General features: G+C 60.9%; 10 protein-coding genes across 10 annotated transcripts; 6 read left to right on the top strand and 4 right to left on the bottom strand.

Moving 5' to 3' along the window:
• Nucleotides 1-2,100: 2,100 nt before the first annotated feature.
• Nucleotides 2,101-3,652, bottom strand: VTJ83DRAFT_6825 (uncharacterized protein; the record flags this gene model as incomplete). The annotated part of the gene is made up of 2 exons (XM_071013579.1): nucleotides 2,101-3,428; nucleotides 3,517-3,652. 2 exons carry the CDS (start codon nucleotides 3,650-3,652, stop codon nucleotides 2,101-2,103), a joined length of 1,464 nt encoding a protein of 487 aa, XP_070864452.1.
• A 408-nt stretch (nucleotides 3,653-4,060) lies between these two features.
• On the bottom strand, nucleotides 4,061-5,730 carry VTJ83DRAFT_6824 (uncharacterized protein; the record flags this gene model as incomplete). The annotated part of the gene is made up of 6 exons (XM_071013578.1): nucleotides 4,061-4,445; nucleotides 4,519-4,917; nucleotides 4,970-5,352; nucleotides 5,412-5,452; nucleotides 5,619-5,632; nucleotides 5,708-5,730. The coding sequence occupies 6 exons, from the start codon at nucleotides 5,728-5,730 to the stop codon at nucleotides 4,061-4,063; spliced, it is 1,245 nt and encodes a 414-aa protein (XP_070864451.1).
• Nucleotides 5,731-7,302: 1,572 nt separating this feature from the next.
• Nucleotides 7,303-8,173, top strand: VTJ83DRAFT_6823 (uncharacterized protein; the record flags this gene model as incomplete). Its single annotated transcript, XM_071013577.1, has 2 exons — nucleotides 7,303-8,000; nucleotides 8,092-8,173. 2 exons carry the CDS (start codon nucleotides 7,303-7,305, stop codon nucleotides 8,171-8,173), a joined length of 780 nt encoding a protein of 259 aa, XP_070864450.1.
• Nucleotides 8,174-9,047: 874 nt separating this feature from the next.
• On the bottom strand, nucleotides 9,048-10,358 carry VTJ83DRAFT_6822 (uncharacterized protein; the record flags this gene model as incomplete). Its single annotated transcript, XM_071013576.1, has 3 exons — nucleotides 9,048-9,501; nucleotides 9,576-10,141; nucleotides 10,293-10,358. 3 exons carry the CDS (start codon nucleotides 10,356-10,358, stop codon nucleotides 9,048-9,050), a joined length of 1,086 nt encoding a protein of 361 aa, XP_070864449.1.
• Nucleotides 10,359-10,998: 640 nt separating this feature from the next.
• VTJ83DRAFT_6821 (uncharacterized protein) lies at nucleotides 10,999-11,789 on the top strand (the record flags this gene model as incomplete). The annotated part of the gene is made up of 2 exons (XM_071013575.1): nucleotides 10,999-11,283; nucleotides 11,349-11,789. The coding sequence occupies 2 exons, from the start codon at nucleotides 10,999-11,001 to the stop codon at nucleotides 11,787-11,789; spliced, it is 726 nt and encodes a 241-aa protein (XP_070864448.1).
• An 838-nt stretch (nucleotides 11,790-12,627) lies between these two features.
• Nucleotides 12,628-15,971, bottom strand: VTJ83DRAFT_6820 (uncharacterized protein; the record flags this gene model as incomplete). Its single annotated transcript, XM_071013574.1, has 5 exons — nucleotides 12,628-12,961; nucleotides 13,018-15,624; nucleotides 15,677-15,715; nucleotides 15,774-15,819; nucleotides 15,878-15,971. 5 exons carry the CDS (start codon nucleotides 15,969-15,971, stop codon nucleotides 12,628-12,630), a joined length of 3,120 nt encoding a protein of 1,039 aa, XP_070864447.1.
• Nucleotides 15,972-16,438: 467 nt separating this feature from the next.
• On the top strand, nucleotides 16,439-17,313 carry VTJ83DRAFT_6819 (mitochondrial 54S ribosomal protein uL16m; the record flags this gene model as incomplete). The annotated part of the gene is made up of 3 exons (XM_071013572.1): nucleotides 16,439-16,885; nucleotides 16,950-17,091; nucleotides 17,141-17,313. The coding sequence occupies 3 exons, from the start codon at nucleotides 16,439-16,441 to the stop codon at nucleotides 17,311-17,313; spliced, it is 762 nt and encodes a 253-aa protein (XP_070864446.1).
• A 600-nt stretch (nucleotides 17,314-17,913) lies between these two features.
• Nucleotides 17,914-19,089, top strand: VTJ83DRAFT_6818 (uncharacterized protein; the record flags this gene model as incomplete). The annotated part of the gene is made up of 3 exons (XM_071013571.1): nucleotides 17,914-18,000; nucleotides 18,063-18,685; nucleotides 18,741-19,089. 3 exons carry the CDS (start codon nucleotides 17,914-17,916, stop codon nucleotides 19,087-19,089), a joined length of 1,059 nt encoding a protein of 352 aa, XP_070864445.1.
• An 871-nt stretch (nucleotides 19,090-19,960) lies between these two features.
• On the top strand, nucleotides 19,961-20,878 carry VTJ83DRAFT_6817 (uncharacterized protein; the record flags this gene model as incomplete). Its single annotated transcript, XM_071013570.1, has 4 exons — nucleotides 19,961-19,988; nucleotides 20,089-20,147; nucleotides 20,215-20,281; nucleotides 20,385-20,878. The coding sequence occupies 4 exons, from the start codon at nucleotides 19,961-19,963 to the stop codon at nucleotides 20,876-20,878; spliced, it is 648 nt and encodes a 215-aa protein (XP_070864444.1).
• A 2,459-nt stretch (nucleotides 20,879-23,337) lies between these two features.
• VTJ83DRAFT_6816 (uncharacterized protein) lies at nucleotides 23,338-25,121 on the top strand (the record flags this gene model as incomplete). Its single annotated transcript, XM_071013569.1, has 2 exons — nucleotides 23,338-24,183; nucleotides 24,252-25,121. 2 exons carry the CDS (start codon nucleotides 23,338-23,340, stop codon nucleotides 25,119-25,121), a joined length of 1,716 nt encoding a protein of 571 aa, XP_070864443.1.
• Between the last annotated feature and the right edge of the window lie 845 nt (nucleotides 25,122-25,966).

The following is a 25,966-nucleotide window of genomic DNA, read 5'->3' as shown; positions in this document are numbered from 1 at the left end:
CTGGCATATGCCAACCATCACCGTCATCTCCATGATGGGCCATGCGGTCAGGTCGGGTGGAGATTCTACACAGTACACAGTACACCGGAGTTGGCCAGGCCGGGATGCGTTCCCGAAAAGGGTCGTCCTGGGGTCCCGACTAGTCAACAGTAGAATGATCAGGATGCCCCCGTCCAGCGGGGGGAGGCAGCCGGTGGTTGTGGAGTCACCCGCCTTCAACATCGGGGCTTGGCGGTCAGTCGTCGTTGCGAGAGGAGAGCTGGCTGCCAGGCCTCGACGCGCGTGGGAAAACGACTGGCAAAGCCTTCGATGTCGTCACGTTCGGGCTCGGCTGGCGCGGCCAGCCCAGGGCCGCGCAACGCGGCGCGACGTGACTGTTCGCCTCGCCCTTCGACCCCAGACGGCGGCGCATGAGCCTCGGGTCTGACTCCAAGACGACAAACGATCTCTGGTCTCGCTGAGGACAGGTTGCGCAAAGCGAGACCGAGAGATCGACCAATGAACACTTTGGGACCAGAACTTCATCGGAAATGGGCATATTCACTCTTCTCCACGATCGTGATTCGATGCGGGGCTTATGTCCTGCATACACCGTACGCCGTATGGGACCTACATTCGCCCGCCTTTCTCGAGGTGACCGTGACTTGCGGGCAGCGAACTGCATAATGCATACATGCATGCATCAGGCTGCAATAGCCTTAAGGGGGGAAACAGCTCCTCCGGTTGCTGATTTGTGGACATGGCATCGCGTTATTATTATGGCTGCCACTCTCCGCGAATTGAGGCTCAACACAACACCGAAGCCCCGTTTCTTGAACATGCCTCCTGGACCTGGACGTTGATTGATACGGTAGGTCTGCCCACCGGCGAGCAACGAGACGTACGCAACCGCTTCCTCTGCCTGGGAAAAGACACCGCGACCCTCCACCTGACGTCGACGGATGGCTATGCAGTAGTCATACAGCCTTGTCGAGCGAGTCCGAGGCTCTGGTAAGCCGGCAGAACATGGGAAACCAGGAGGCTGCCCCAGGTACTGGTTGCTGCCCTGGTTGGGTAGCAAGCTGTTGCTCCGCCACCGCAACCACCGCGGCATGCAATGGACGATTGGTAAAAAGGTTGACGGAGAACAAATCAAAACCGGGGGGGGGGGGGGGACGTAGAACCATCCTGCTATACATTCGAGCTGCGTGAGGTGTGGGTAAGCCGCCAGCAGCACGAGAGCTCCGTTCCCGCCCAGAGCTCCCCTCCGATCCTACCTATAGTAGGTACCGCACGCCAACAACAACAACAAGCAGCAGCACCCTGCAGCTCGATCCCAACAAAACCACCCCTTCTGGACCTCCGTTTCCGTCATGGGCATGATGGTACTATATGCAAGACGCCGGAGCCCCCATGGCTTCATCAACCCCCCCTCTCTCTACCCTGCAGGTTTGCACAGCCCACCCGGCGAGGAAACGCATCTGGGGCGGATGGCCTGGCCGAGGCGACACACGACGGAGGAAAATGATGACGCGGAAGAGCGTGCTTGTGATATCGCCCTTGTATACCGAACGCAGCTCCGATCCGTGCCTCCTCCATCTAGGTAGGTAGTGCATAGGCTCCGTTCGATCCGCCTGCTAGCTCCTGGCAGCGTTGGAAGATGTGTGCACAACGTTGCTAGCACCCCTAGTACAACCCCTCCTCCCGTTTCTTGGACATCTTTGAGACCGCATGGCCTGTGTGCCTATTTCGGCCTGGAATCACGATGCGAGATGAAATCGGAACAGGACACAGGTTCAAGTCAGGTCAGTCCGTGGTTTCCTCCTCCTTCCCCTCCTCTCAACTTCGCGTATCAGCGGACGTGGCTGAGCATCAACGTGGTGGGTGACATAGATTCGGTCACTCGGATCGGCCTTTGCCGGAGGACAAGACCCTCGCATGCGGATTTTTCCTGCTCCGCCTCCTTCTCTTATCATCACCCTCTCGCTTTTTCCCCCTTTCCCTTATCGGGCCGTTACCTATTGATGCCGCTGCCCCCCCCCCCCCCCCCCTCCCTTTCCCCCAAAACACGGGGGAATACGGCGTTTGTCTTTGAATGCCCGTTTTCGGTGTAAGAAATCGCTACCGAATCTCCACCCCAAACCTCTTCACCAGCCCGTCCACCACCCTCTGGTGCATCTCATTGGTCTCGGCGTTCGTCAGGGTCCTCTCGAGGCTCCGGTAGTTGATGCGGTAGCACAGGCTCTTCCTCCCCGTCTTGGGGTGCGTGAACCGGTCCACCAGCTGCACGTCCTCGACGCAGTCCCCCGCGGCGTCCCGCACCACCTCCATGAGGTCGTTGTCGTGCCAGTCCGCGGCGCCCCCGAGGCCGCCCCCGGCCGCGCTCGACGAGCCCAGCCAAAACGACACGTCCTTGTAGCAGGGCGGGTGCTTGCTAAAGGGCTCAAACGGCCGCAGCCTGTCCAGGTGGTCCTCGACGCCGCGGAACTGGCTCAGGAACCGCTCGTCCTGCGACCAAAACAGGCGGATGTCGGGGATCTGGAACAGCAGCATGGCCACCCGCTCGAGGCCGATGCCGAACGCCCACCCGACCTGGTCGGGCTTGCCGGCGTGGATGTGCAGGCTCTGCTGCGACACGCCGCACCCCAGGATCTCGAGCCAGTCGCCCTGGTAGTGGACCTCGAGCTCCCACGAGGGGGACGTGAAGGGGAAGTAGGCCTCGACCCAGCGCACCTCGAGGGGCTTGTCCTGCGGCGCGGCGCCCTCGGCCAGCACCGCCGCCTTGCGGGCGCGCGTGAAGATCTCGTGCACCATCAGCTCCAGCGACCGCTTCAGGTGCGCGCCGACCGCCTCCGCCTCCGCCGGGCCGTGGTGGGGCTGGAGGGGGTTCCGCTCCGCGTGGAAGGGCGGGCTGGGGTCCTGGACCGTCATGTCGTGCCGGGGGAGACGGCCGAGGTCCTCGAGCACGGCGGCCGCGAGGTCGCCGTGGGGCACCTTGCTGCGGTCCCAGTAGCGGGCGCCTTCCATCTGGTGGAAGACGGGGTAGTGGCTGCGGTCGATCTCGTCGCGGCGGTAGACGTCGGCGCTGATGAGGTAGCCGCCGGTGGGGTTGCTGCGGAAGAGCTCGGCCTCGTGGGCCGAGGTGTGGGTGCGCAGCAGCGTGGACTCGTTGATGTAGTAGGTGTCGGTGCGGGCGCGGCCCGGGTGGTCCGGGGGGAAGCCGAGCGAGTCAAAGTTTTCGTAGGTTGAGACGACCGGATCGAAGGTGTTGTAGTAGCGGTAGGTGGAGGCGGGGAAGACAGACTCGATGATCTTGCGCGTGATGGACACGGGGTGGTCTTTTTGGAGGTGCAGCTTGCGGGAGGTCAAGGAGAGCACGCTGGACGGGACGTTGAACCACGGGTCGGTCGGGTACGTCTTGCCGTTGATCTCGACCGTCTTCGGGCGGCCTTTGTTTGCCGTCGGGGCCGTGGTGTGGCAGCCTCCATGTCAGCCGGCGTTTGCATGTGCATGCGGTGCATGTCTCAAAGGGCTAACCTGACGAATAGGCCGCCTGCCAACGCCGCGCCGGCGAGGCAGAGCCGGGGCTTCTCTGCTGCAAGAGCAGCGCCAGGCCCGACCGACCGGCGGCCCGCAGCCGGAGGGCGCTCGCTACGCACCGTGGTCCGGCCATGTTGAGGCTGAGACGGGATGAGCTTGCGGAGAGGATGGAACTCGGGGAGCTCGGAGCTTGCGAGACCGGGAACATCAGGTCCATCGGCCGTTCAAAATCTTGGTGGGGCCCGTTCGACAGGGAAGTGGGGTCATGCAGATCACGGACGGGGCTCCATGATTGGCCAATTCCCCTGGCCCAAAGGGTTCTCAACGAGCCAGCCAGGGCATCACGTACTGTGTACGCAGTACGCAGTAGTGATATTGTCTCAACCAGATGGACTCCGTAATTACTATACAATACCAGTATGCAAGTTTCACATTCACCAAGATTTGAAGGCACTTCTGCAGAGCATGAACCAAGCAGAGATATCCTTGAACCCGGAAACCCAGTAGTGACATTTTTTTTTCTCTATCCTGCCCTCCCCGTTTACTTGCTAAGCGGCTCGCCATCCTTGATCTTCTGCAGACCATACTTCTCCAGACGAATGGCCTGGATAGCAATGAAGCCGGTGGTATCGACGGGCGAGAAGGTGCTGAGCGAGTCCATGGAGGCATCCTCCTGCGAGTACAGGTTGCTGGCGTCCGACTTGCGGCCCAGGACGTAGGCAGCACCCTTATACACCGACATGCGCACCTCGCCGGTGACGTTCTTCTGCGAGAAGAGGATGGAGTTCTCGAGGAACTCGCGCTCAGGAGTAAAGTACATGCCGTTGTACAGGCAGTGCGACCACTCGATGGTGACGAACTGGTCGCGCAGCTTGCGCACCTTGGAGTCCATGACCAGACCCTCCAGGTCAAGGTGGGCGAGGCGGCTGATCGACGGTTAGCATGTTTGCGTGTTTTTTTCCCCTTGCATCTCGGAGCGGAGCCGCGCTCATGACTTACGCAATGGTCAGGCCCGGGGTGTCGTAGCAGCCACGGCTCTTGAGACCGATGAAGCGGTTCTCGACGATGTCGACACGGCCGACGCCGTTGTCGTGGCCGATCTTGTTGAGGAGCTTGAAGAGAGCGACCGAGTCGGTCTCCTCGCCGTCGGGGGTCACGACCTTGACGGGGATGCCCTTCTCGAAGTGGATGGTGAAGTTGTACGGCTTGTCCGGGGCGTCGGTCGGGTCGACGGTGCGGGTCCAGAGCTCCTTGGGCGGGGTGTGGTCAGGGTCCTCGAGGACGCCGGCCTCGTACGAGCAGTGGACGAGGTTGTCGTCCATGCTCCAGGGAGCCTTGGGGGTCGACGAGACGGGAATGTTGTTCTCGGCGGCGAACTTGAGGAGGTCGGCACGGCCCCTGGCGGGCGAGGTCAGCGCGGGTTCCTTTCGGCATCCGGGGCACGACGTACTGGAACTTTTGGATGAACTCGGGCAACCTCCAGGGGGCGATGACCTTCATGGAGGGGTTGCAGGCCTTGAAGGCCAGCTCGAAGCGGACCTGGTCGTTGCCCTTGCCGGTGCAGCCGTGGCTGAGGTAGTCGCAGTTGTACTGCTGGGCGACGCGCACCTGGGCGCGGGCGATGATGGGGCGGGCCAGCGAGGTGCCCAGCAGGTAGCGGTCCTCGTAGATGGCGTTGCACTGGATGGCGCGGAAGACAATCTCCTCGACGAACTCGCGCTGGAGGTCCTCGATGACCATGCGCTCGGCGCCGAGGGCCAGGGCCTTCTTCTCAACCTCGGCCCAGTCCTCCTCCTGGCCGACGTTGGCGAGGAAGCAGACGACGGTGTAGCCCTGCTTGCGTGTCAGCGGCCGGGAAGCGGAGAACGGCGCGGCAGGCGAGCGCTCCTCACCTCGAGAATGAGCCATTTCAGAATCGTGGAGGTGTCGAGACCTGTTGGGCGCCGAGTTAGCTCCGGTTGGATGGTTGTTGCGCCCTGCGGGGAGGGGAGGGGAGCTTCACGAGGACCGAAGCAGCGCTGGCAGCTCGGTCCAAGCCTCCCGTCGAGCAGCTCCCCGGTGGCAGATCGTGGGCTCGCGGGCAGCGGGAAGAGTCATACCTCCCGAGTAGGCGCTGTGCGCAAACCATGTTAGTCATTGCTTTACCCACCATGCTCCAACGACAACCACGATGCACGGCGGGACTTACAGACAAACGCGACCCTTGGACATGGCGACGGCTGCTAGGGAAACCGGACTGTGTGGTGAAAATGGAAAAGTGGACTGGAGAGAGAGGGGGGCGGAGAAGCTCGGGCAGTTATGTGGTGTGGTCGGATCATGTGTGTGACTCGAATGCTCAAAAAGTTCGTGGAGCTGGGCCGGCTGCAGTCGGAATGCCCCACCCAACTTTTTTTCTGGAGGCGAACGCACCAGATGGGGGCTCTCCCTTCTTCCCGTCTCCAAGTCACAACAGGGGCATTGTATGAATGATACGTACTACAGTATAGTACTATGTATGTACTGCGTACATAGTACCTACAGGCAAGGGGAGATACCGAGGGGGGGAGGGAGGAGGGGGAAAGGGGGAGGGGGTTCGCTCGGCTGGCACACGATCGATTGATAGCCACCTTGCAGTTTCTACACAGTATAGTATAGTAATGTTCTTGCAGCCTGCCTCAGGTCCTGCTCGACTCTTTCAAAGGCATGCTCTGTTTTGGTCCTTGGATGGCCCGCCCATGGGCTTGTTGTACGCAGTACTGTGTAGATACTTGTGGATCGGATGGGTCGACAAAAAAAAAAGAGCCCGGGTTCCTCCCTGTGTCTTGATTTGGTGCGGATACTGTCCAGCGGCAGCGGAAAGTCTGAACCGACCCGGATCTTAGTTGGACATGCCGACTTTGCGGCAAGTAGGTACGTACCTCCACTTCGCGCCGTGCAACGGCAGATAACAGCCCGCTCGAGGCCCGATATCGCTGGACCCTCGCGATAAACCCGGCCGATAACCGCGAGGGTGACGTCGAGAGGGTCCGTCCTAACCCATGCCAAGACCAAAAATTACATGGACGCCGCTTGTCGGCGCCTCGGCCACTGGCCCCCCCGACTCCCGCCCGGCCCAGGGACTCCTCCAAGGCCGGGAACCTGCATTTATTTTCCGGGCTTGTGTGTCCGTGCAGAGTAAGCAAACATTGGACGTAACTTGTATAGGACATACACCGCTGGACAAGGCTCCTCCCACCCCTCTACAACACCATCACCAGGCTGTGATGGTGAGCCGCTCGCTTGGGAAGCCTTAATTCCTCGACCCCCGACTACGGGATGCATTGATCGATCCTCCACACGTTTTCCCCTGCACCGAACAATGCAGGCCTCCCAGACGTCTGTGCCCGTCGCCGCTGCTGCGGCCTCCTCGCCGGCCACCTCGGCCGCGAGGACACAGCAGACCGACAAGACCCAAGCTGCGACTCCGACCGCCCAGAAGCAAATACACTACCCCTTCTGGTTCGGCGGTAGCGCCAGCAGCATGGCTGCTTGCGTGACGCATCCTCTCGACCTCGGTATGTCGCCCCCTCTTTTCCTCCATGTAGTCTTTTTCCTCCTCCTGACCCTGACTAACCGCCGTCGCTACGTCCAGTCAAGGTTCGCAACCTCCCCCCTTTCGCTCCTTGTCTATGTCAACATGGACCCATGCCCCCTCCCCTCACCACACCCCTCCAACCCCTCCTCCGACCTCTTACGGCCGTGGACATTGACAAACGACCCCCTCTTCTCCTTCTCTAGGTCCGTCTCCAAACCCGCACCGGTGACATGCCCAAGACCATGACCGGCACCTTCGTTCACGTGGTCAAGCACAACGGTCTCCGCGGCCTGTACAGCGGTCTCTCGGCCTCCCTCCTGCGCCAGATCACCTACTCCACCACCCGGTTCGGCATCTACGAGGAGCTCAAGTCCCGCTTCGCCCCGCGCCACATCGACCCGGCCACCGGCAAGCCCCAGGCCCCCTCGATGGGCGTGCTCATCCTCATGGCCTCGGTCTCGGGGCTCGTGGGCGGCGTCGCCGGCAACGCCGCCGACGTGATCAACGTGCGCATGCAGCACGACGCGTCCCTCCCCCCCGCGCAGCGGCGCAACTACGCCCACGCCCTGGACGGCCTGGCGCGCATGGTGCGCGAGGAAGGGCCGGCGAGCCTGTTCCGCGGCGTCGGCCCCAACAGCGGCCGCGCCATCGCCATGACGGCGTCGCAGCTGGCGAGCTACGACGTGTTTAAGCGCACCCTGCTGCAGCTGACGCCGCTGCACGACAACATGGTGACGCACTTCGCCGCGAGCTTCCTCGCGGGCGTGGTTGCCGCCACCGTGACGAACCCCATCGACGTCATCAAGACGAGGGTCATGTCGTCGTCGGGCAACCAGGGCGTGCTTGGCGTGTTGAGAGAGGTGTACGCGAAGGAGGGGAAGAAGTGGATGTTCAAGGGATGGGTGCCGAGCTTCTTGAGGCTAGGACCGTACGTTTTTTCTCCCCCTCTTTTTTTTTCTCTTCTCTTCTCTCCCCCTGCCGTGGAAAAACGAGATCTCCAACTAACCCTTTGGCGGCAGACAAACCATCTGCATCTTCCTCTTCTTAGAATCTCACCGCAAGGTCTACCGTAAAATCAACGGCATACCAGACCCGGAATGAAACAGGCCGGGATGCCATAGAACGAACGGGCAACCTCCACGATGGATACCCACTCGGCGGCAAGGGATCTTACAACTATAAGTATATACCACCACAGCTTGTCAACATCCTTGTTTTGGTACTGGACGTTCAGTAGGAGAGTACCCTTGGGGTTGATAGACGGGGCAGAGAGCAGAGCAATCTGGGAGCGGCTACCGACATATTCGGCTTCGGGTCAGGCATCTGCTTTTTGCGGGCGAGGCGTTTATCTGGGAAACATATAAGGAGGGGAGGGGAGGCTGCATTTGTCGATGCATTTTGCAAAGGATGGGCAGCGCAGGGGGGGAGAGAAGGCCGGCTCTCCGCGTATCAACCCATCATTGTGTATTGTTTGGGTTGTAAATCTAGGTACTACACCGTCTTTCTTTCGTAACCCGTCTGTCCATACCCGGATGTTTTTTTGGTCCATTCGGAAACATGCAGGATAGATTTTTCCCTTTTCTCTCGCAAAGGAGAAATATCAAATCCCAGCTTCATGCATGCACGCTCCTGTGGCGAGACCAACTCCAGCGCCCATGGCTTTCCCTCCTCGCCTACTACTATAGCACTTCCCGTCCCCCCCCTCGAAACTTGCAACCGCCCCGCTTCCTCATTCTAAGCGAACCCAACCAAGCTATCCCGATGTCTCAAACGGCTGCTTACGATGCCGGCTCGTGATGGCGGCAGTAGATTAGTGCCATGGTGGGAGATAGCATCTGGGCGACGGCAAGCAAGAAAAAGAAAAATAGACCGCCCAGCCACGACCGCAGCAACCGGGGAGCGTCAAAAGACCTGAGCTGCGTAGCGAGAGCCGAGCGGCCTGCCACCCAGCCTCCCATCTGCCAGCCTTGTCTTGTCATGTCGTCAACAAGCCCCCTCCCCTCCTGGCTAGTGTCCCTCTCACGACCAACTGCTCCCCGCCCCGTACGGCGTCGTCCCATATGCCGTCGCCCCCCCGGCGCCACCCCACGCGCTCTGATTCCCGGCGGCGGCGCCGCCAAAGGGTGTTGTGTACCCCGCCGCCGTTGAACCCATCCACGCCGGCGCCGGCGCCGTACTCGGGGCTGCGCGGCCCGCCGCCGTTGTAGCCGCCTCCGTTCACGCCCCCGTCGCCGCCCTCGTCGGCCAGCTCGTGGATCAGCCCGGCGAGCTTCTGCTGGAGGACCTTGATGCCTTCGCTGATGATGACGTCCGGCGGCAGGGGGCCGGCGGTTTCGACGTTGAAGTAGAACCGGTTCGGGACGGCGTCGTAGTCGAAGGGCTCGCCTTCTTGCGGGGGTTCTTCCCAGGCGGCGTACTCGCTCGGGGGCCTGGAGCGCCGAGGCAGGTTAGGCGAGCGGATGGCGCGGGGGGTGGGTGGGCTGCGGAGAGGGGGGTTGCTTACCATTCGGCCTTGGGATCCGACTCGTACCAGAGGTCCAGGTGATGAAGCTTGTTATGCGGGTCGTACTCGAAGCCAATGGCGGCCGAGGGGGCCCATTTCGCGTGCTCCTTGGCGATGCCCTTCTTTGCGATGCACTCGAGCTTGATCTCCTGGCCCGGGCGCAGCTTGAGGATCAACGGACCTAGCCCCTCGGAGTCGGTGATGACCGGGGTGCCGAGGACCTGGTTGATGCGGTCGCCCGTGGGGACCAGGTCGCGGGCAAAGACGTGCATGTTCTCGTCGCCCGTGCACTTGGCGTGCAGGGTCAGGCGGACGCTGCAGTGCTCGCAGCAGCCGTCGCAGTCGCAGTCGCGCGAGTAGAGGAGCGACTCGACGCCCTCGGCGTTGAGCGGGAGGAGGCCCAGGCGGTGGGCGATGAACTCGTCGGCGAGGACGGTGCTGTTCTCTTCGATCTCGACCAGGTCGATGGCTATCGTGGGGATCTCGGCGAGCATGACGCGGCGGAGAGAGTTGGCGAAGGACATGTCGGTGTTGGAGAGCTCCCACTTGACGCGCACGGAGTCTGCCTGGTGGCCGGAGAAGACGGTCGCGTTAGATGAGGCAAGGTCGCAAGATCCCCGCTTGGAGCCGGGCGACGAGCGGAAGCACACGCAATCAGAGCTCGAGAGCAGGCAGGCCGACCAGCTCTCGTCCGAGCAGCCGTTGAACGGGACGTACTTGGGAAATTTTGACGACCGGGCCTAACGCCTCGGCGTCGTCCATTATCATCGGGTCGTAGTCCATGGTGGCGGTCGGCCTTGCGCGCGTGTCTGACGATGGATTGGCCGGGGAGGGGGGGAGGTTGCGCGCAAGACGGGAAGCGTGGGCGCGGGTGGGAGCGCGGGAGTGGCGGTGGATGGATGGAGCTTGTCGTGTTGATGGCGGTTGTTGATGGCAGAACACAAAAGCAGCTGCCGCACGCATGCACGCACGGTAACGAACGTGAACTAGCGTACTGTACGGATGGAACCCGTTTTCGCGATGACGGGAAAGTTACGTCGGTACGTACCGAATGCCAGAGTGGGGCCACCCCGCGAACCAAGCCGGGTCTTGGCGGGCTTGGCATTAGTCGTGAGCTTGCAGCAAAACGCCGTGACTCGGGCTCGGCTCTTAAACATTTTCTCGAATGACTGGGAAGAAACCGGCGGTCCGTCAATGATCCGCCTGCATGGAACTCTGAGCTCGGCCAAGCCCATTCCTATCGCCCCCCCGGGCCCCCCTCCAAGAAAATTCTTGAGTCCAGCAGCCAGAGGGAAGCAAGAAGGAAAGACATCAAGAAAAACGACCTAGCACCCAGCGACTCGCTCGTCCGCCTCCATCCCCGGTGGACTTTTGTTCCGTTAGGTTCGCACATCGGGTACATCGGTACATCCCATCCGCCACCATGCTCCGCCAAAGCGTCTCAGCGACGTCACGAGCTCTCCGCTCGACCGCCAGGCTCGGCACCCAGAGGCAACCGTTCCGCCTCGCCCAACCCTTCCAGACCCCCATCGCCGCCGCAAGGCCGGCCGCCCTGCGGACAAGGTGGTACAGCTCCGAGACGGATGCCTCGAAGAAGGACGGCGAGGCCGGCGCCGCCGAGGAGGGCAAGAAGGAGGCCGAGGGCGAGAGCTTGGAAGCTCTCAAGAAGCAATTAGAGCAGAAGGAGGCCGAGGTCCGGGACCTCAAGGTAGGCAACCCCCGCAGCTCTCCCGCCCGCGCGAAACAAACCATGCCGACGCATTCTCGTATCAGGACCGGTTCCTCCGCTCCGTCGCAGACTTCCGCAACCTGCAGGAGCGGACACAGCGCGAGATGAAGGCGGCGCGCGACTTCGCCATCCAGCAGTTCGCCAAGGACCTGGTCGAGTCGGTCGACAACTTCGACCGGGCCCTGTCCATGGTGCCGCCCGAGAAGCTCAAGCCCGAGCAGGCCGACGGGAGCCAGGATTTCGTCAACCTGTACGAGGGCCTCAAGATGACCGAGTCCATCCTCATGCAGACGCTCAAGAAGCACGGCCTCGAGCGCTTCGACCCCCACGGCGAGGTCTTCAACCCCAACGAGCACGAGGCCACCTTCATGACCCCGATGCAGGACAAGGAGCACAACACCGTCATGCACGTCCAGCAGAAGGGCTTCAAGCTCAACGGTCGCATCCTGCGCCCCGCCAAGGTCGGCGTCGTCAAGAACAGATAAACCGGCGACGCCAGCCTCGCCTCGCTTCTTCGTCGTCTTCTCCGTCGATCTCGACCCGGAGACGGATCAACTTTGCTTTTTTGGGGGGACAAAGTCGACCTCTTGTCCTCCGTGTACCACCACCACCACCACCACTTGCTGGGATTTGACTGCGCGCGCGGAAGCCATCTTTTTGGTGGGGCGCCACAGGCGGTCAGGCGTTTCTGTGCTGCGGGGGTTCTCGGCCTGTACCTATAATGCTCCTCTCTCATGATGTCGATTTTTTACCAACTGTTTGAGCGTGTATGAATGGGGGAAGGAAAAAGAAAAAAAACCATGTGAAACCAAAAAGCTGGGCATAGAGGCAACGGAATTTCACGGTATCGCGTCGGGACTGGCGGGTATATCCCCGGCGTTACAAAGACTTACCACACACACCAACGTAATGCATACCTTGCTGGGGTTGGCGACGCTCATGATGCTGCCGTAGTCGGACCGCGTGACCGTTGTGAGCTTGAAGGGAGAGAGGTAGGAGAGGTGTTGTGATAGCGCCATGCACGGCCAATGCCTCTCCGCCATATAGTGTGCTTGGTTTCCATCTGATGCGGTGCTAGTATTCCACAACGCCGAGCGAGACCTTACCCCTCACTCCGTATCTACCACCCACCCCTTCCGAACAGCACCAGGTATACAAGATACGCCCGATCAGGCTCCGATTCGTCATCGGTGTTGTCCACAACCAACAGCAGCCTGCTGCTCGCCTTCTCAGAACGCTCGCTGTTTCCGGTCTGCTGACCTTACCATGCCAGCGACTCCCCATGCGATATTACATACCCCAACAGCAAAGACCGCGTCGCAATCAGGCCTTCTTCGCTCTGCCTTTGCCCTTGCCCGCCGCCTTGGGCTTGGCCTTGGCTGACCCAGCGTCTTCATCCCCGTCATCGTCATCCGCCGCCTTGGCTGCCTTCTTGGCTGCCGCCTTCTTTGCGGGCTTGGCCTTGGGCAGCTTGATGTACTTGTCCTTCTTGAGATCGAGCTCCTCATCCTCATCGGCCTCGGGGGGTTCGAGCACCTCGGCGTCATCCTCCTCCTCGATGGCCTCTTCCAGGTCGGGCATCTCCTTGCCCAGCTTCTTGGGCACGGTGACGCTGCTGGCCTTCATGAAAGGCACGGGGTGGGAGGCGGCGTTATACCTGCAAGCAAGCGAGTTAGCGATGGTTTCATGCGGGAAAGACGCAAGTCGACTTACAGCCGGGTGAAGGTGGACTTGGTCTGCGTGTCGATCGAAACCCTCTCTTCGGCCTGATACCCGAGGCCCAGTTCCTTGATGGCGTCGAAATCCTCGCGCGTGAGATAGTAGCTATCCATAAGATCGATGACATCCTGGACGGATTCCTTGCCCTCCACCTCCAGTCGCTTGACCAGACGGTGCCAGAGGACCGGCAGATACTGCTGGCGGATCTCATTGTGATCACCCGACGACTTGAGGCGCATGTGCGAATGGATCTCGCGGACGAAGCGGCCGAGCTTGCCGTGCTTGCTGTTGTTGCCGAGCCACGACGTAAACGTGGGCGACTCCTTGAAGGCGCCCGCGATGAAGCTGGACGGGCGGACGGTGCTGAATACAGCATGGGTGGGCATCAGGCTCCAGTGCTGCTGAGGGCCGTGGATCATGCGGTCGACAAGGTCGCCGTCGCTGATGCTCTCGGCCGCCTGGTCGACCAGCTCGAGGTACTTGAGGTTCTGGAGCCTGCCGTTGTAGCCCCCGTCGCTGAGCGCCGCAGGTTTCGTCTTCAGGTAGTTCTCCTGGATCATCAGGAAGCTGAACTCGTGGTCGTTGAAGTACAGCTCGATCTTGTCGTTGAGCGTCGCCTTGCTGGCCGGGCTGAAGAGGCCGCCGCCGATCAGCTTCTGGCAAATGTCCCAGGGCTTCAGCACGACATGCTTCTCCCAGGCCTTGGTCATGGCCTTGGTCTGGTCAAAGTCCATGGTCGTCTGGTCGAGCTTCGCCGTCGACAGCATGTTGATGATCTGCCGGATGTCTCTGCCGCTGCCCTCGATGAGGGCGTTGACGACAGGCGGGGGCATCTTGAGGCCCTCCCTGTGGCAAATGGTCATGATGCGGGACCGGATTTGGTCAACGGTCGGCCGCTGGAACTTGATGTCGTAGGCGACAAAGTCAAAGGGCTTCATCTTGGGCAACCGGCGGTCGTTGCAGATGAGGATGATGGGCACCTCCGTCCTCTTGCAGAGCTTGGCGAGGGCGCCGACGCCGCCGCGATCGCCAGCCGACATGCCGTCGACCTCGTCCATGACGAGGACAATCTTCTTTTTGCCCGTGTCCACCTTCTTGCCGTCGCCAGCAAAGTAGCCGAGCAGCGACGTGTTATCGACGACGTCGCTGACGCCGTCCTCGACGAGCTTCTTGCTACGCGTATCGCTGGCGTTGCTCTCCAGCACATCGTAGCCTTCCAGCTTGGCCGCCAGGTGAGCAGCCGTCGTCTTGCCGATGCCGGGCGGGCCCGAGATGATGATGGCGCGGTACCCGCCCATGCCGTCGGCGCCCAGCTTTTTAAAGTCGTACTTGCGATTCTTGGGCCAGTTGCGAAGCCACGTCTGGATGCGCTCCACGTTGGCCTTGTTGCCGCAGATCTGGTTCAGCTGGGTTGGGGCGTACTTTGTCGTCCACAGCTGAGACAGGACCGGGGGCGCTGCGGGAGCAGACACCCCGCGGGCCTCGGCGGCCTTCTTTGCCGACTTCTCAGCCTCTGCCTTCCGGGCCTTTTCCTCCTGCTCCATGCGCTCTGCCTCCTCGCGGGCCTTTTGCTCCTCCTTCTCCTGCTTTTCCTTGGCCTTCTCGGCGCCCTTCCCGCTGCCGCCATTCGCAGGCATCGTCCTGATCAGGTAGAACAGGCCCTCTTCGTCGATGGTCTTGATGTTGTGCTCCTTGATCTTCCGGAGCTTGCTGGGGCCGGCGTCATCGCCGAGGACGACAAAGTCCGTCTTGCTGCTCGGAGCGCCCGTGACCTTGCCGCCGTACCGCTTGACGAGAGCCTGCGCCTCGTCGCGGCTGATCGTTTTGAGCAGGCCGGTGAAGACAAATGACTTGCCCATCAGGCAGTTTTCGGCGCCTTCGGGGATCTCGACGGTGCCGGCCAAAGGAGGCGGGCCTGTATTTCCCCCACCCTTCGCCGTCCGCCAGTCGAACTTGGCGTTCGCACTGGGAGGCGGGGCATCCGGCGCCTGGACCGTGGGCACATTGTCGAGGATCGCCTTGATGTTGTCAGGTTCGGGATCGGCCGCCTTCTTGGCCCTTGGGGCGCGCGGTTTTGCCGGGGCTGCCTTCTTGGCCGGCTTGACGTCCTCCTCCTCCTCCTCGCTGTCCGACGCCGGGGACTTGCGCTTCTTCGAGGCGGCGGCTTTTGGAGCCGAAGCGGCCGAGTCCTGCTTGGTAGACCGAGAAGCGACGCGCTTGGGCCTGGGCAGCGCTTCGTCATCGCTCTCGTCCTCGACGTAATCGTCATCCTTCCGCCTCTTGCGTCCTCCAGCCTCGGCGGCGAAAATGTCGTCCGCGTCGTCATCGTCATCGTCAAGGAAGGCGTCATCATCGCCCCGATCGTGCTTCTTGTACGCGGTGACGGGCTTCTTCGAGCCGGTTTGAGCCGGTTTCGCAGGTTCGGGGGCCGGTTTGGGGGGAGCGGGCTTCGTCCTGGGGCTCACCCGCAGCTGGGGTCCTGTGGGCAGACGTGCCGTGGCAGCTGATTTGGGGGTGGCTGGTGCGGCATCGGTCTTGGGTTTCGACGAGGCGAAGTACTTGGCAGCCGTGGTCTCCTCTCCCTGGACCTCGACGGCAGCACTACGTTGGGTCAGAACGTTGGATCGACGATTGGGTCGGACGGGCGACTCACGCTGCCTTCTTCCTCGGAGCCGTTGTTGTCGGCTTTGCCCTGAACGACAGCGTTAGAAGAAGATGGGTGCGAACAAGGGTGCTGCAGGCGAACGAACTCGGCAACTTCGTCTTCGTCGCTGTCTTCGAGAACCTTTCTCCCCTCTGCGGCCATGTTAGTTAGACGCACGGAATGATGGTGTGATCATCGAGGCAAACGCACTGGCCCGAGGCTTCTTCGTCTCTTCCACCTTCTTTGCTGCGGGCTTCGGGGCGGTACCGCCCTTCGCAGCGAAGAAGTTCCGAATGTCGGGCATGGCGGTTGGACCGAGGAAGCAAACAGACGTTGCTGGGGTTGGGAGCTGGGAAAGAAGTCCACGAGAAACCTTGATCAATGATCAACCTGGAGAAATCAATGCATTCTCCCGAGACAGAACGCTGTGGAAGAAATAAATAAATTCGGAACCTCTCGGCTCAAAGCTTAGGCAGATGCGGAAGCCTGGGATAGCAGATGGAAGGACCCGAGGCGGATTGACGTCTGGCCGCCCACTTTGATTCGACGCGTGATGCGAGGAACGAGTTAATTGGGAAGGGGGTGACGCGCCTCGTGTCCAGGCTTGGCGTAGGCGCCAGAGGCACGTGGCTTGGCGTCTTGGCACCACAATGACTAAGCAATGCTATCGATTTTGTCGCCGTGCCTGGATGCGCAACTCGGCCGATGGAAAGCCGGGTTTGAGCTCAATCCGAGCATCCACGCCACCCCAGTCCCGCCAATTCGCCCGCCATGCGGCCAAACACCTCGTCGGCGCTCCTCAGTGCCTTCCGGGCGCTGAGGATATCCCCAGCCACCCCTCTCCGCCCTTCCCTCCCGATTGCCGCCCCCGCCTTGCGCCCCTCCCTGCAGCCGGCGACGACGACGACGACGCAAAACAGCCATGTCAGGCTCTTCTCGGCGACGGCAATCCGTGCGGGCAACTGGCTGGAGCCCAACCTCCCCCGCAAGAAGAAGATGAGGAAGGGCCGGCCGCGGGTGCCGACGGGAGGATCTACCAAGGGCACCACGGTGGTCTGGGGCGACTACGGCCTGCGCATGTGCGACCATCACCGCCGCATCAGCGCCGCGCAGCTCAAGATGGCCGAGGATACCATCAAGCAGCGGTTGCGTGGGCAAAAGTTCCGCCTGTACAAGAGGGTGGCTTGCAACGTGGGCGTGTTCGTCAGCGGAAACGAGGTGAGACCGGGTACCCGATGCGGCAGATTTGGCCGGGCGCTGACGGTGGGGGGTGGGGGAATAGATGAGAATGGGTAAGGGCAAGGGTGCCTTCGACCACTGGGCCGCCAGGGTGGCGGTCAACCAGATCATTTTTGAGATCCGGGGTTTGCTGCACGAACAGGTCATCCGAGATGCCTTCCGGCTGGCCGGTAACAAGCTGCCAGGTACTGCCGTCTGAAACGCCTGCGTCTTTCTGCGCTAACGATCCTCCAGGGCAGTACGAGTTTGTGAAGAAGGGCGACGCGCCGGTCGTCGGGATTACGAAACTGGAGGGCGTCACGTTGGAGGAGCTCAAGCAACCATGGAAGAAGCTCCGAGAGGCCAAGGCCGCCGCCCCCTCGAGCGTGCCACCCACGGCGTCGAGCTCGGCGCCGCCCCCGGCCTAACCACCGGGCTGGTGCGGCTGGTTGTACATTATGTAGACTAACAAGGTACCTCTGGGCTATGATGGATAGATGTGCCTGTTCCAGTCATGACGATCGCACATGCTGTTGATGAGACATGCGTCCAGTTCCCTCGCTTGTGCATGGAAAATGGGGGGAGAGAGCATGCCGCTTGTGGCCATCCGAGAACGACGGGACGGGGGAATCAGCGTGGACACTTCCGTTGGGTTGCTCCAATGCGCCCCAGCGAGGACGATGAAACCCAAAGTAAAGCTTCATGACCACATATCCAAATTGGCCGCTGTAGCGCCAGGTTCAGGTCTCTTTTTTTTTCCGTTGTCCTTGAAGCTTCTCGGGACTTGGACGTCATGCCTGGACGGCCTGGTTAATAATGTAGGCAGTAGGCACATACTCTCCTAATAGTATTGTACATCCCACATCAGGCAGCGAACCTGATGTGGTCCGTGCACGCCCCGCGCGCTGCTGCTAAATGGACTTGGCGTCAACCAGACGCGCCTTGCATCGCGACCCGCGTCTGGAGCTTTCAGCCCACTTCCACCCTTTCCCTCCCAACCCGCCATCAGCTCCAAACCAACAGATACCATGGCGCTCATCGTCGACAAACACCGGCCTAGGTCTCTGGATGCTCTCACATACCATGGGGAGCTTTCGGAGCGTCTCCGGTCCTTGGTAGGTTTGCTGCCAGCTCGCAATGCCGGTCATCACCACCAGCATCAGCTAACCCAAGGCAGGCGCAGAGCGGGGATTTTCCCCATCTCCTCGTGTACGGACCGTCGGGCGCAGGGAAAAAGACACGAATTGTAGCCACGCTCAAGGAGCTTTTTGGCCCCGGCGTCGAGAAGATCAAGATCGATGCACGAGTCTTCCAGACCAGCAGCAACCGCAAGCTCGAGTTTAACATTGTGGCGTCCATCTACCACCTCGAGATCACGCCGTCCGATGTCGGCAACTACGACAGGGTAGTGGTGCAGGACCTGCTCAAGGAGGTGGCGCAAACGCAGCAGGTGGACCAGTCGGCGCGGCAGCGGTTCAAGGTGGTGGTGATCAACGAGGCCGACCACCTCACGCGCGACGCCCAGGCCGCTCTGCGCCGCACCATGGAGAAGTACTCGCCCAATCTGCGATTGATCCTGCTGGCCAACTCGACCGCAAACATCATCGCCCCCATCCGCTCCCGCACGTTGCTCGTGCGCGTTGCCGCCCCTACCCACCAGGAGATCTGCGACGTCCTGGCCACGTCGGCGAAGAAGGAGGGGTGGCCCGTTGTGGCGGGCCTGCACCAGCGCATTGCCGAGGAGAGCGGACGCAACCTTCGCAAGGCCTTGTTGATGCTGGAAGCGGTGCACGCTCAGAAGTGAGTTCGCCGGCCCTCCGAGGAGACATGACCTGCAAGCTAACGGCCCTCCCAGCGAGAAAGTCACCGACGCAACGCCAATACCGCCCCCCGACTGGGAAGCCCTCATTGGGCAGATCGCCAAGGAGATCATGGAGGAGCACACGCCGGCACGCATCCTCCAGGTGCGGTCCAAGCTCTACGACTTGCTGACGCACTGCATCCCGGCCACCACCATCCTGCGCACGCTCGCCTTCAAGCTGATCCCCATGATCGACGACGCGCTCAAGGCCGACGTCATCCGGTGGGCGGCCTTTTACGAGCACCGCATCCGGACGGGAACCAAGGTCATCTTCCACCTGGAGGCGTTTGTGGCCAAGTTCATGCGCATCTATGAGATGTATCTCATGAGCATCGACATATGAGGGGAGAGAGCTGGCATGGGAGCAGGACGGGGGTTTCTGGCGTTCCGGTGTTTGGTAGGGCACAACGGCATTATGGATGGGAAGTTGGCTGGCAACCATCATCTGCGAAGCATAGAAGCGTTACGGGAGAAACTGTAAAGCCTAAATGATCTTGACACCTCCCAGGACAGGGCCTGAGCATGGCGGCGTTGCCACGCGGGCTCGGCGGTTGGAGCGTTGAGTCGCCATTTCGACACCATGAATAATACGATATCACGGAGCCATCTCGTTTACCTTCTTCTCTGACTCGAGACATGTTTCAGGCGTTGACACCCGGAGCTCCGGTACTGTACCCTAACCCTGACGCTGATGGCCCGACCCGGCGCGCCCAACCGTCGCCTCCGATTGGCCCGGGACCTGCGTTAGGGCCCACCCAGCAGCCCCGTCGCATGCGACGGGCGGAGGTTGTTCTGGGCTTCTAGGCGTGCATCATTACTTTCTGCCGTGCCAGGACGCCCCCGGAACGTGATCGTGTCCTTTTGCGTCGGCTCTTTTTTCTTGGTGGCTGTTGGACAGCTTCCCTCTTGCGGCGCAGCCGTCACCAACGCATACATACCTCCATACATAGCTACCTGCACCTAACATCCACCGTTGACTTTCGATAGCCAACCCCCGTTCGGCCGATTCGACCTTTGCAGGAGCCTCCGTGCGGCAGAACACAGACTACTGCGTGCTGCTGGTTCTGCGGTGTGCGTAGCTCTCGATCGATCGATTGCGACTGGCGAAGCTCCGATTCGATTCCTCCGGCGCTCGATTTGGATAGCTATCAACCCAGCTCCCTTCCATCCACCATCGGCCAAGCTGGCGAGGCGACGAGAATAACACCGACACAATGACGCTCAATCTGTTTCGCGTAGCCGGTATGCAAGCGTCATCCTTCTCACCCGCTCGGCTAGGGATAGAGCATCGGACCATGAAGTCGAGGGAGCACGAGGCTGACGTGCTTTTGTTGCGATGCAGGGGACCTGTCCCACCTGGCCTCCATCTTCATCCTGCTGCACAAGATCATTCAACTAAAGGTATGCGTTGCCGCTGCTGCTACCACCAAAGGAGGGACCGACTTGTTACTGACACCCCTGCGCGCAGAGCTGCTCGGGCATCTCGTTCAAGTCGCAGATGCTCTACTTCCTCGTCTACATCACACGCTACCTCGGTATGGAATCCCCCCTTCGTTCCCCGGCGCCTGGCGGAGAGGAGAGAGGATTTGGATCGTCGCGGAAAAAAGGGCCGTCTCTAACCAGCTTCCTCCGCAACAGACCTCCCCTGGACAACCTCCCCCTACAACTTCGTCTTCAAGGTCCTCTTCATCACGTCGCAATGCTACATCATCTACCTGATGGCCACCGCCTACAAGCCAACCAACGACCCCAACCTTGACACCTTCCGCGTCGAATTTCTGCTCGCCTTCGCCGCCATCCTCGCCTTCCTCTTCCCCGTGCGCTTCACCGCCCTCGAGATCTGCTGGGCCTTCTCCATCTGGCTCGAGTCGGTCGCCATCCTGCCGCAGCTCTTCATGCTGCAGCGCACGGGCGAGGCCGAGGCCATCACGGCCCACTACCTGTTCGCGCTCGGCACGTACCGCGCCCTGTACATCCCCAACTGGATCTACCGCTACATGACGGAGCCGAGCCACCGGATCGACACCATTGCCGTGGTCGCCGGCGTGCTCCAGACGATCCTGTACAGCGACTTCTTCTGGATCTACTACACCAAGGTCATGAAGGGCGAGAAGTTCAAGCTGCCTGTCTAAGACGATTTTCTTGGCCCTGGGAAGGAGGAGGGTGGGGGCTACCATGCAACGCGCGCGCGAAACCGGCGTGCTTCCGTCAAGGAGAGACCCTGCTGGCTGGAATGCAAAACAACTAGGGGCCTCCCAGGCCCTGCGAATGCACCACCCCACCCACCCTCTTGTTTGTGCGTGAAGGCAAGGTGTGTTGTGGACGTTGGAATGGACAAGATGGCGGAGGACAAGACGAATCCGGAACCAAATGACAAGAAAAGAAAACAAACCAACGATTGAGTCACGACCATGACGGGGGATCGGATAGGTTTTGGCGGACCAAAAAAAAAAAAAAAAAAAAAAAAAAAAACAAACTTCCTGGGCTCACTGCGGATCGGCGATAAGGGAGTGGAACGGGGAAAGAGAGAACGGACCATGCATGTCTGGCGTTCGGAAATCTGTCCAAGGGGGGTGGGTATTCTTTGTTCTCTTTGGGGCGGGAATGGGAGGAGGATATGTGGTGCTTGAGGAAATACGACGTCGGGCATGGTTCGCGTAGGGATGCTTCTATGGTTTGCGCAACAACAAATAGGTAAACAATGGTATGCCCATGAGAGCGGCTGGGGTCACGGATCTCAGTCGGCTTTGGTTCGCGCAAGTCCCAGCTGGTTGCGAGACATTCAAGGCCGGATCTATGTGATGCGAGAGGAGCGACAACTAGAGGGTTCGCTGTGGCGTAAGGTCTCGAGGCGGGGGCAATCTGTCTGCGTTGGAGTCACGGACGCTGTGGTATGGCCCGAGACCCGGGTTCTGGGGAAGTCTGGCCCGCATATGTATTCATATGTGCATGTGTACCGCTCCAGGTCCGTCAGCATCGGTCCCGCCCCCCTGGCTACCTACTATACGTCTGACAAAGGAAGAGGTTTCTCACAAACAGCCATCGGCGGGACGGGCGTGGGTGCTGCCGAACGGATGACCAGGGCGGGAGGAGCCGGGAAGTAGCAGTGTACCTACCTGAGGTTCGGACGAGACAGGGTTGATTCTAGCTCCGGGTTCTGCGGTTCTGCTCCAGTGGGAACCCCGAAGCAGCAGCTGTCAGCTTGAACTGTGCATGTACGAGTAGCTCAGGTACCTATGGTATGTGGTCTGGCAGGAGCGCCAGGAAGATGGTATAGCAGGAGCATCAGGAAGATAATGGGCAGTAGCGTCAGGAAGCATTGGCTTAGTCATACTGCAGGACCCCTGTATTTATAGGACCTTGCACTGCGTTCTTTTCGAGGACCTTTCTAGAGAATCAATCGCCTGTTTTATCGAAGATTTGTTGTCGCGTTGCCACGCCTGCGAATCTGTTGATGCCCGGGGACCACACTTTCTGTATGTACGCAGTACTCTCCGTCCCGGTAACCGAGGGGCAGGGGGTGATCTTCACGGCAACAGGGGATGATGAGACGAGATGACCATCACGTCATGGCTTATTCAGGCATGGTTCACAATCCGGTGCGGTGCGGGGAGGGAGGGTGAGCGTGTGGGGAGCGATTGTTGACATGTACGCAGTAGTACGCAGTACTACTGCGAATGCCTCATTCCGGTCCGACATGACAGGGCCAACCCCTTACGCAGTAGATACGGCAGCGAATCTGTGCGAGTCGAGGTCTGGTCGGGCCATGTCAACCCGGTGGTTACCCCTCCTCTCCCTCAGGCCCGGGGCTGAAACGGGGGTGTCTGTGCGTGCCCGGCCCCGTGCGTCTCCGGGTGCGATCTGCGGCAGGGCTCCGATCCGAGGCGGCTTGGCGCCCGGGGGGAGGGGGGGGTGGTTGCGCTGACTGACTGACTGACTGGTTGACTGACTGACCGACAGCGATTGCTTTGTCGCTTACCCGTCCGTCTGAGGGGTTTTGCAATCCAAGCTGTTGTCTTTGAGGAGAGGACATGCATAGGGTGGTGGGGGAAAGGGGGGAAGGGGGAGGGGGTGTTATCACTCTCTGACACTTCAACCGCCGAGCTGTCCCTCGAGGCATCATCATACCCCTCTCCCCGTCAACAGCCAACAAGAAGGGCACCAGCCGAAGATCAATCAGCGGTGCCGGTTGCAGGTTCGCGTTTCCACAACGGCAGCGTGACCCGGTACCGGTCTCCTTCGGCATGGTAAAAACCTGGAAATCGTAGCTGTGATATCCCGGAAGACCGGCCGTGCGAAACAGGCCTCTCATTTATCCCCGTCCCTACCCAACGCCCTCCCCCGTGCCGAACCGTCTTTGTTTCCCCTCCCTCTTCCTCTCTTTTTTTTTCTTTTCTCTTCCTCTCCACCCTCGCTGCCGTTCTGGCTAATATCTCCCGCGCGCGGCATCCTTCTGGCTGAAAGGATGATCGCCATCACGGCCGTTGCTCTCGCTGCTTTTGGATTCTGCCGCCGGCGGTAAACACTTGGCGTTGTTGTTTCAAGACTGGGTTTTCTCTATGAGCACTTGGGATTTTTCTTCGTCTTTACCATGGCCAGGACGCCGCTTATAGTATTTCTAATCTCTCGCCTTTTTCTTCTCTTTTTGATATGCTCGAGCTGTGCTTGGGTCGGCAGCGGGGCGGCCGCTGGACCGGCGCCGGGGAGTGGGAGGGAGGCCGGGCTTGTGTTCAGGAGAGGGTCACGGATAGGGGACACAGGATCAGGGGATGAGCAGCTCTGGAGGAGGAGGAGAAGGGACGGGAGGATACCGGCAGGAGCCGGACGGATGACCACCGAGCGAGAGATCGAAATCCAGGATGATGACGACGCTCCGATGCTCGCCGCCGCCGCCGCCGCCGAGCCGGCGCGTGTTCTCCCAGCAGGGAGTCCGCAACCGACCATCACCCCTCCGCCATCGCTCCTCCGGCTCCAGGCCCGCCAGGACGGCCAGATCGCGGCGCTCAGCGCCCAGCTCGCCCAGCTGAGCGAGCAATCCCGCCAGGTCAGCCAGGCGAGCCAGCAGCTGAGCCAATCCTCGCAGCAGCTCAGCCAGTCCCTCCAGCAAGCCAGCCAGCGGCTCAGCCAAACGGAGCAGTCGCTGGCGAGCGCGCGGCTGCAGGCCAGCGCCGCCTCGGTCGCCTCGCGGGAAATGTCGCAGGCCTCGGCCGAGGCGTCGCGCCGCGCCGACGAGGCCAGCAGGAGCGCCGACCGCGCCATCACCGAGGCGATGCGGTCCGCGTCGCAGAGCGCGAGCCGCGCCGTGTCGGAGAGCCTGGCGTCCCTGTCGGCGAGCATGTCGAGCGTGCTGAGCGCGGCCAGCCAGAGCGCGGCGGACGCGATGCGGTCCGCGGCGAGCGTTGCCCGGGCGGCGCAGGCCGAGGCCACGGCGTTGAGGGTGAGCAGCGAACCTTGCCTACCTCTTGTTGTCCGCGCGGCGCGGTGCGATGCTAACGGCCCTCCCAGAACGAAGCCACCTCGCAGATCCAACAGGCGCAAGGGCAGGCCCTCTCCGTCACCCAGACCGCGCTCGCCGTGGTGGGCGGCATCATCGGCTCGTCCCTGCTGACGGGCGCCGCCTTCATCTTCATCCTCCGCTACCGGCGCGGCAAGCGGCAGCAGCTTGGCCTAGAGGGCCGCCGGGCAGGAAATGGCGGCGCGGCCATCGGGTATCCGCGGCCCATGACGATGTCGAACCAGGCGTACTCGGTCTCGAGGTCGCTGTCGTCGGCGTCATCGTCGTCGGCGTCTTCGTCGATCCTGAAGAAGGGCTACTTTGCCCCGCCAGGGCCGGCGGGCGCGACGGGGAGGGATGATGCGAGCAGCGTGTACAGCACGGATACCAGCAACAACAACAACAACAACGGCTTCCGGTTCGGAGCCGGCGCTGTGGGGGTGAAACCACCAGCGCCGGCGGCGACGGTCGGCAGCGGTCCGGTGGGATACAAGGTCGGCATCAACAACAACAAGGGGGGAGGGTTTAAGCTAGGGGATCCGCCCCCGCCGAGGGGTGCGGCTGTCAAGGCGAAGACGGCCGCCGGCGGAGGAGCAGAGGCGGCGGCGGAAGGAGAAGCAGGAACAGCAGCAGCAGGAGGAGGAGGAGGCAAGTTTAGCCTCTTCCCCAGCTCCGAGAAGGATCCTAGACAGCCTGGATCAGCGGGTCCGGCGCAAGCCAAGACGAGGGTGGGCAGCGTGTTGTCGAGCGCCGGGATACCGAGCCTGGAGAAGTGGCTTCGGGACGGGACGACGGTGAGCCCGTTTGCGACGGCCGTGAAGAACGGCAAGAGGACGTCAACGGGGAGCGACACCTCTCTTGGGATTGGGAAGGCAAGGTGATGAGGGGAGACAGGAGGAGGGATGGGCTGGATTCGGCGGGATATGGGGTGGACGATAATGAGGCGGTGGACGTCTAACACAGCAGGGCAGCTTTGATGCCGAGTTGATGACATACGCAGTAACAAAAGTCCCCCAAGGTACCTACGCAGTAATCAGGCAGTCAACCAATCAACCATGATACCCCCCTCTACTGCGTACAACCCGGCGGCTGGTACATACTGCGTAAGTATACTACTACATAGTAAATACCACGCCAAGCGCGGGTTCCCAAAGCCCCTCGTATAGTACGCAGTATACCCGACACCGTACGCAGTAGATGCGATTGTCTTTGATTTCCGTGGAGATGCCGTCTCAATGTCAGTCAGGGATATCTGTCCACTGACTCGAGAGTTTCGTCCCATCTCAACTTAGTGTGTCCAACGGTCTACAGGGGTCCGCATTCTTCTCCGGTCACATTCCTGACTCAGGTTCTAACGGGGGGCGAAGAAGGGAGGAATACACAGTAGGACAACAAACAAAAAAAAAAGGGGGGGGGGGTGTAAGAGGACAACAAAACAAAAAAAGAAAAAAAAAAACAGTGGAAGGCTACGCTATGTACAGGACGGACTGCCCGGCTGGTCGGACGAAGATCAGCCAAGTTACCTACCATAGTTAGGTGCCGACGATGCTGTGGGTTTCAGGATCCTTTGCCATGGCCGAGTTGACGCCGCAAGCCTCAGAGAACGAGTTACTATAGTTACGTCAGATGGTGTGGCGTCGGGTTGTCTAAGGCTGTGCGAGGTGAGCTACGCCTCTGAGAGGTCCATTTCAGGGGTAAAACGGTAAGGCCAACCCGCCCCCCGGGG

Source organism: Remersonia thermophila, chromosome 6, assembly GCF_042764415.1.
Source record: "Remersonia thermophila strain ATCC 22073 chromosome 6, whole genome shotgun sequence".
In the NCBI taxonomy this organism is placed as follows: domain Eukaryota; kingdom Fungi; phylum Ascomycota; class Sordariomycetes; order Sordariales; family Chaetomiaceae; genus Remersonia; species Remersonia thermophila.
Note: the sequence above shows the minus strand (reverse complement) of the source record. Positions and strands in the feature narration are given on the sequence as shown.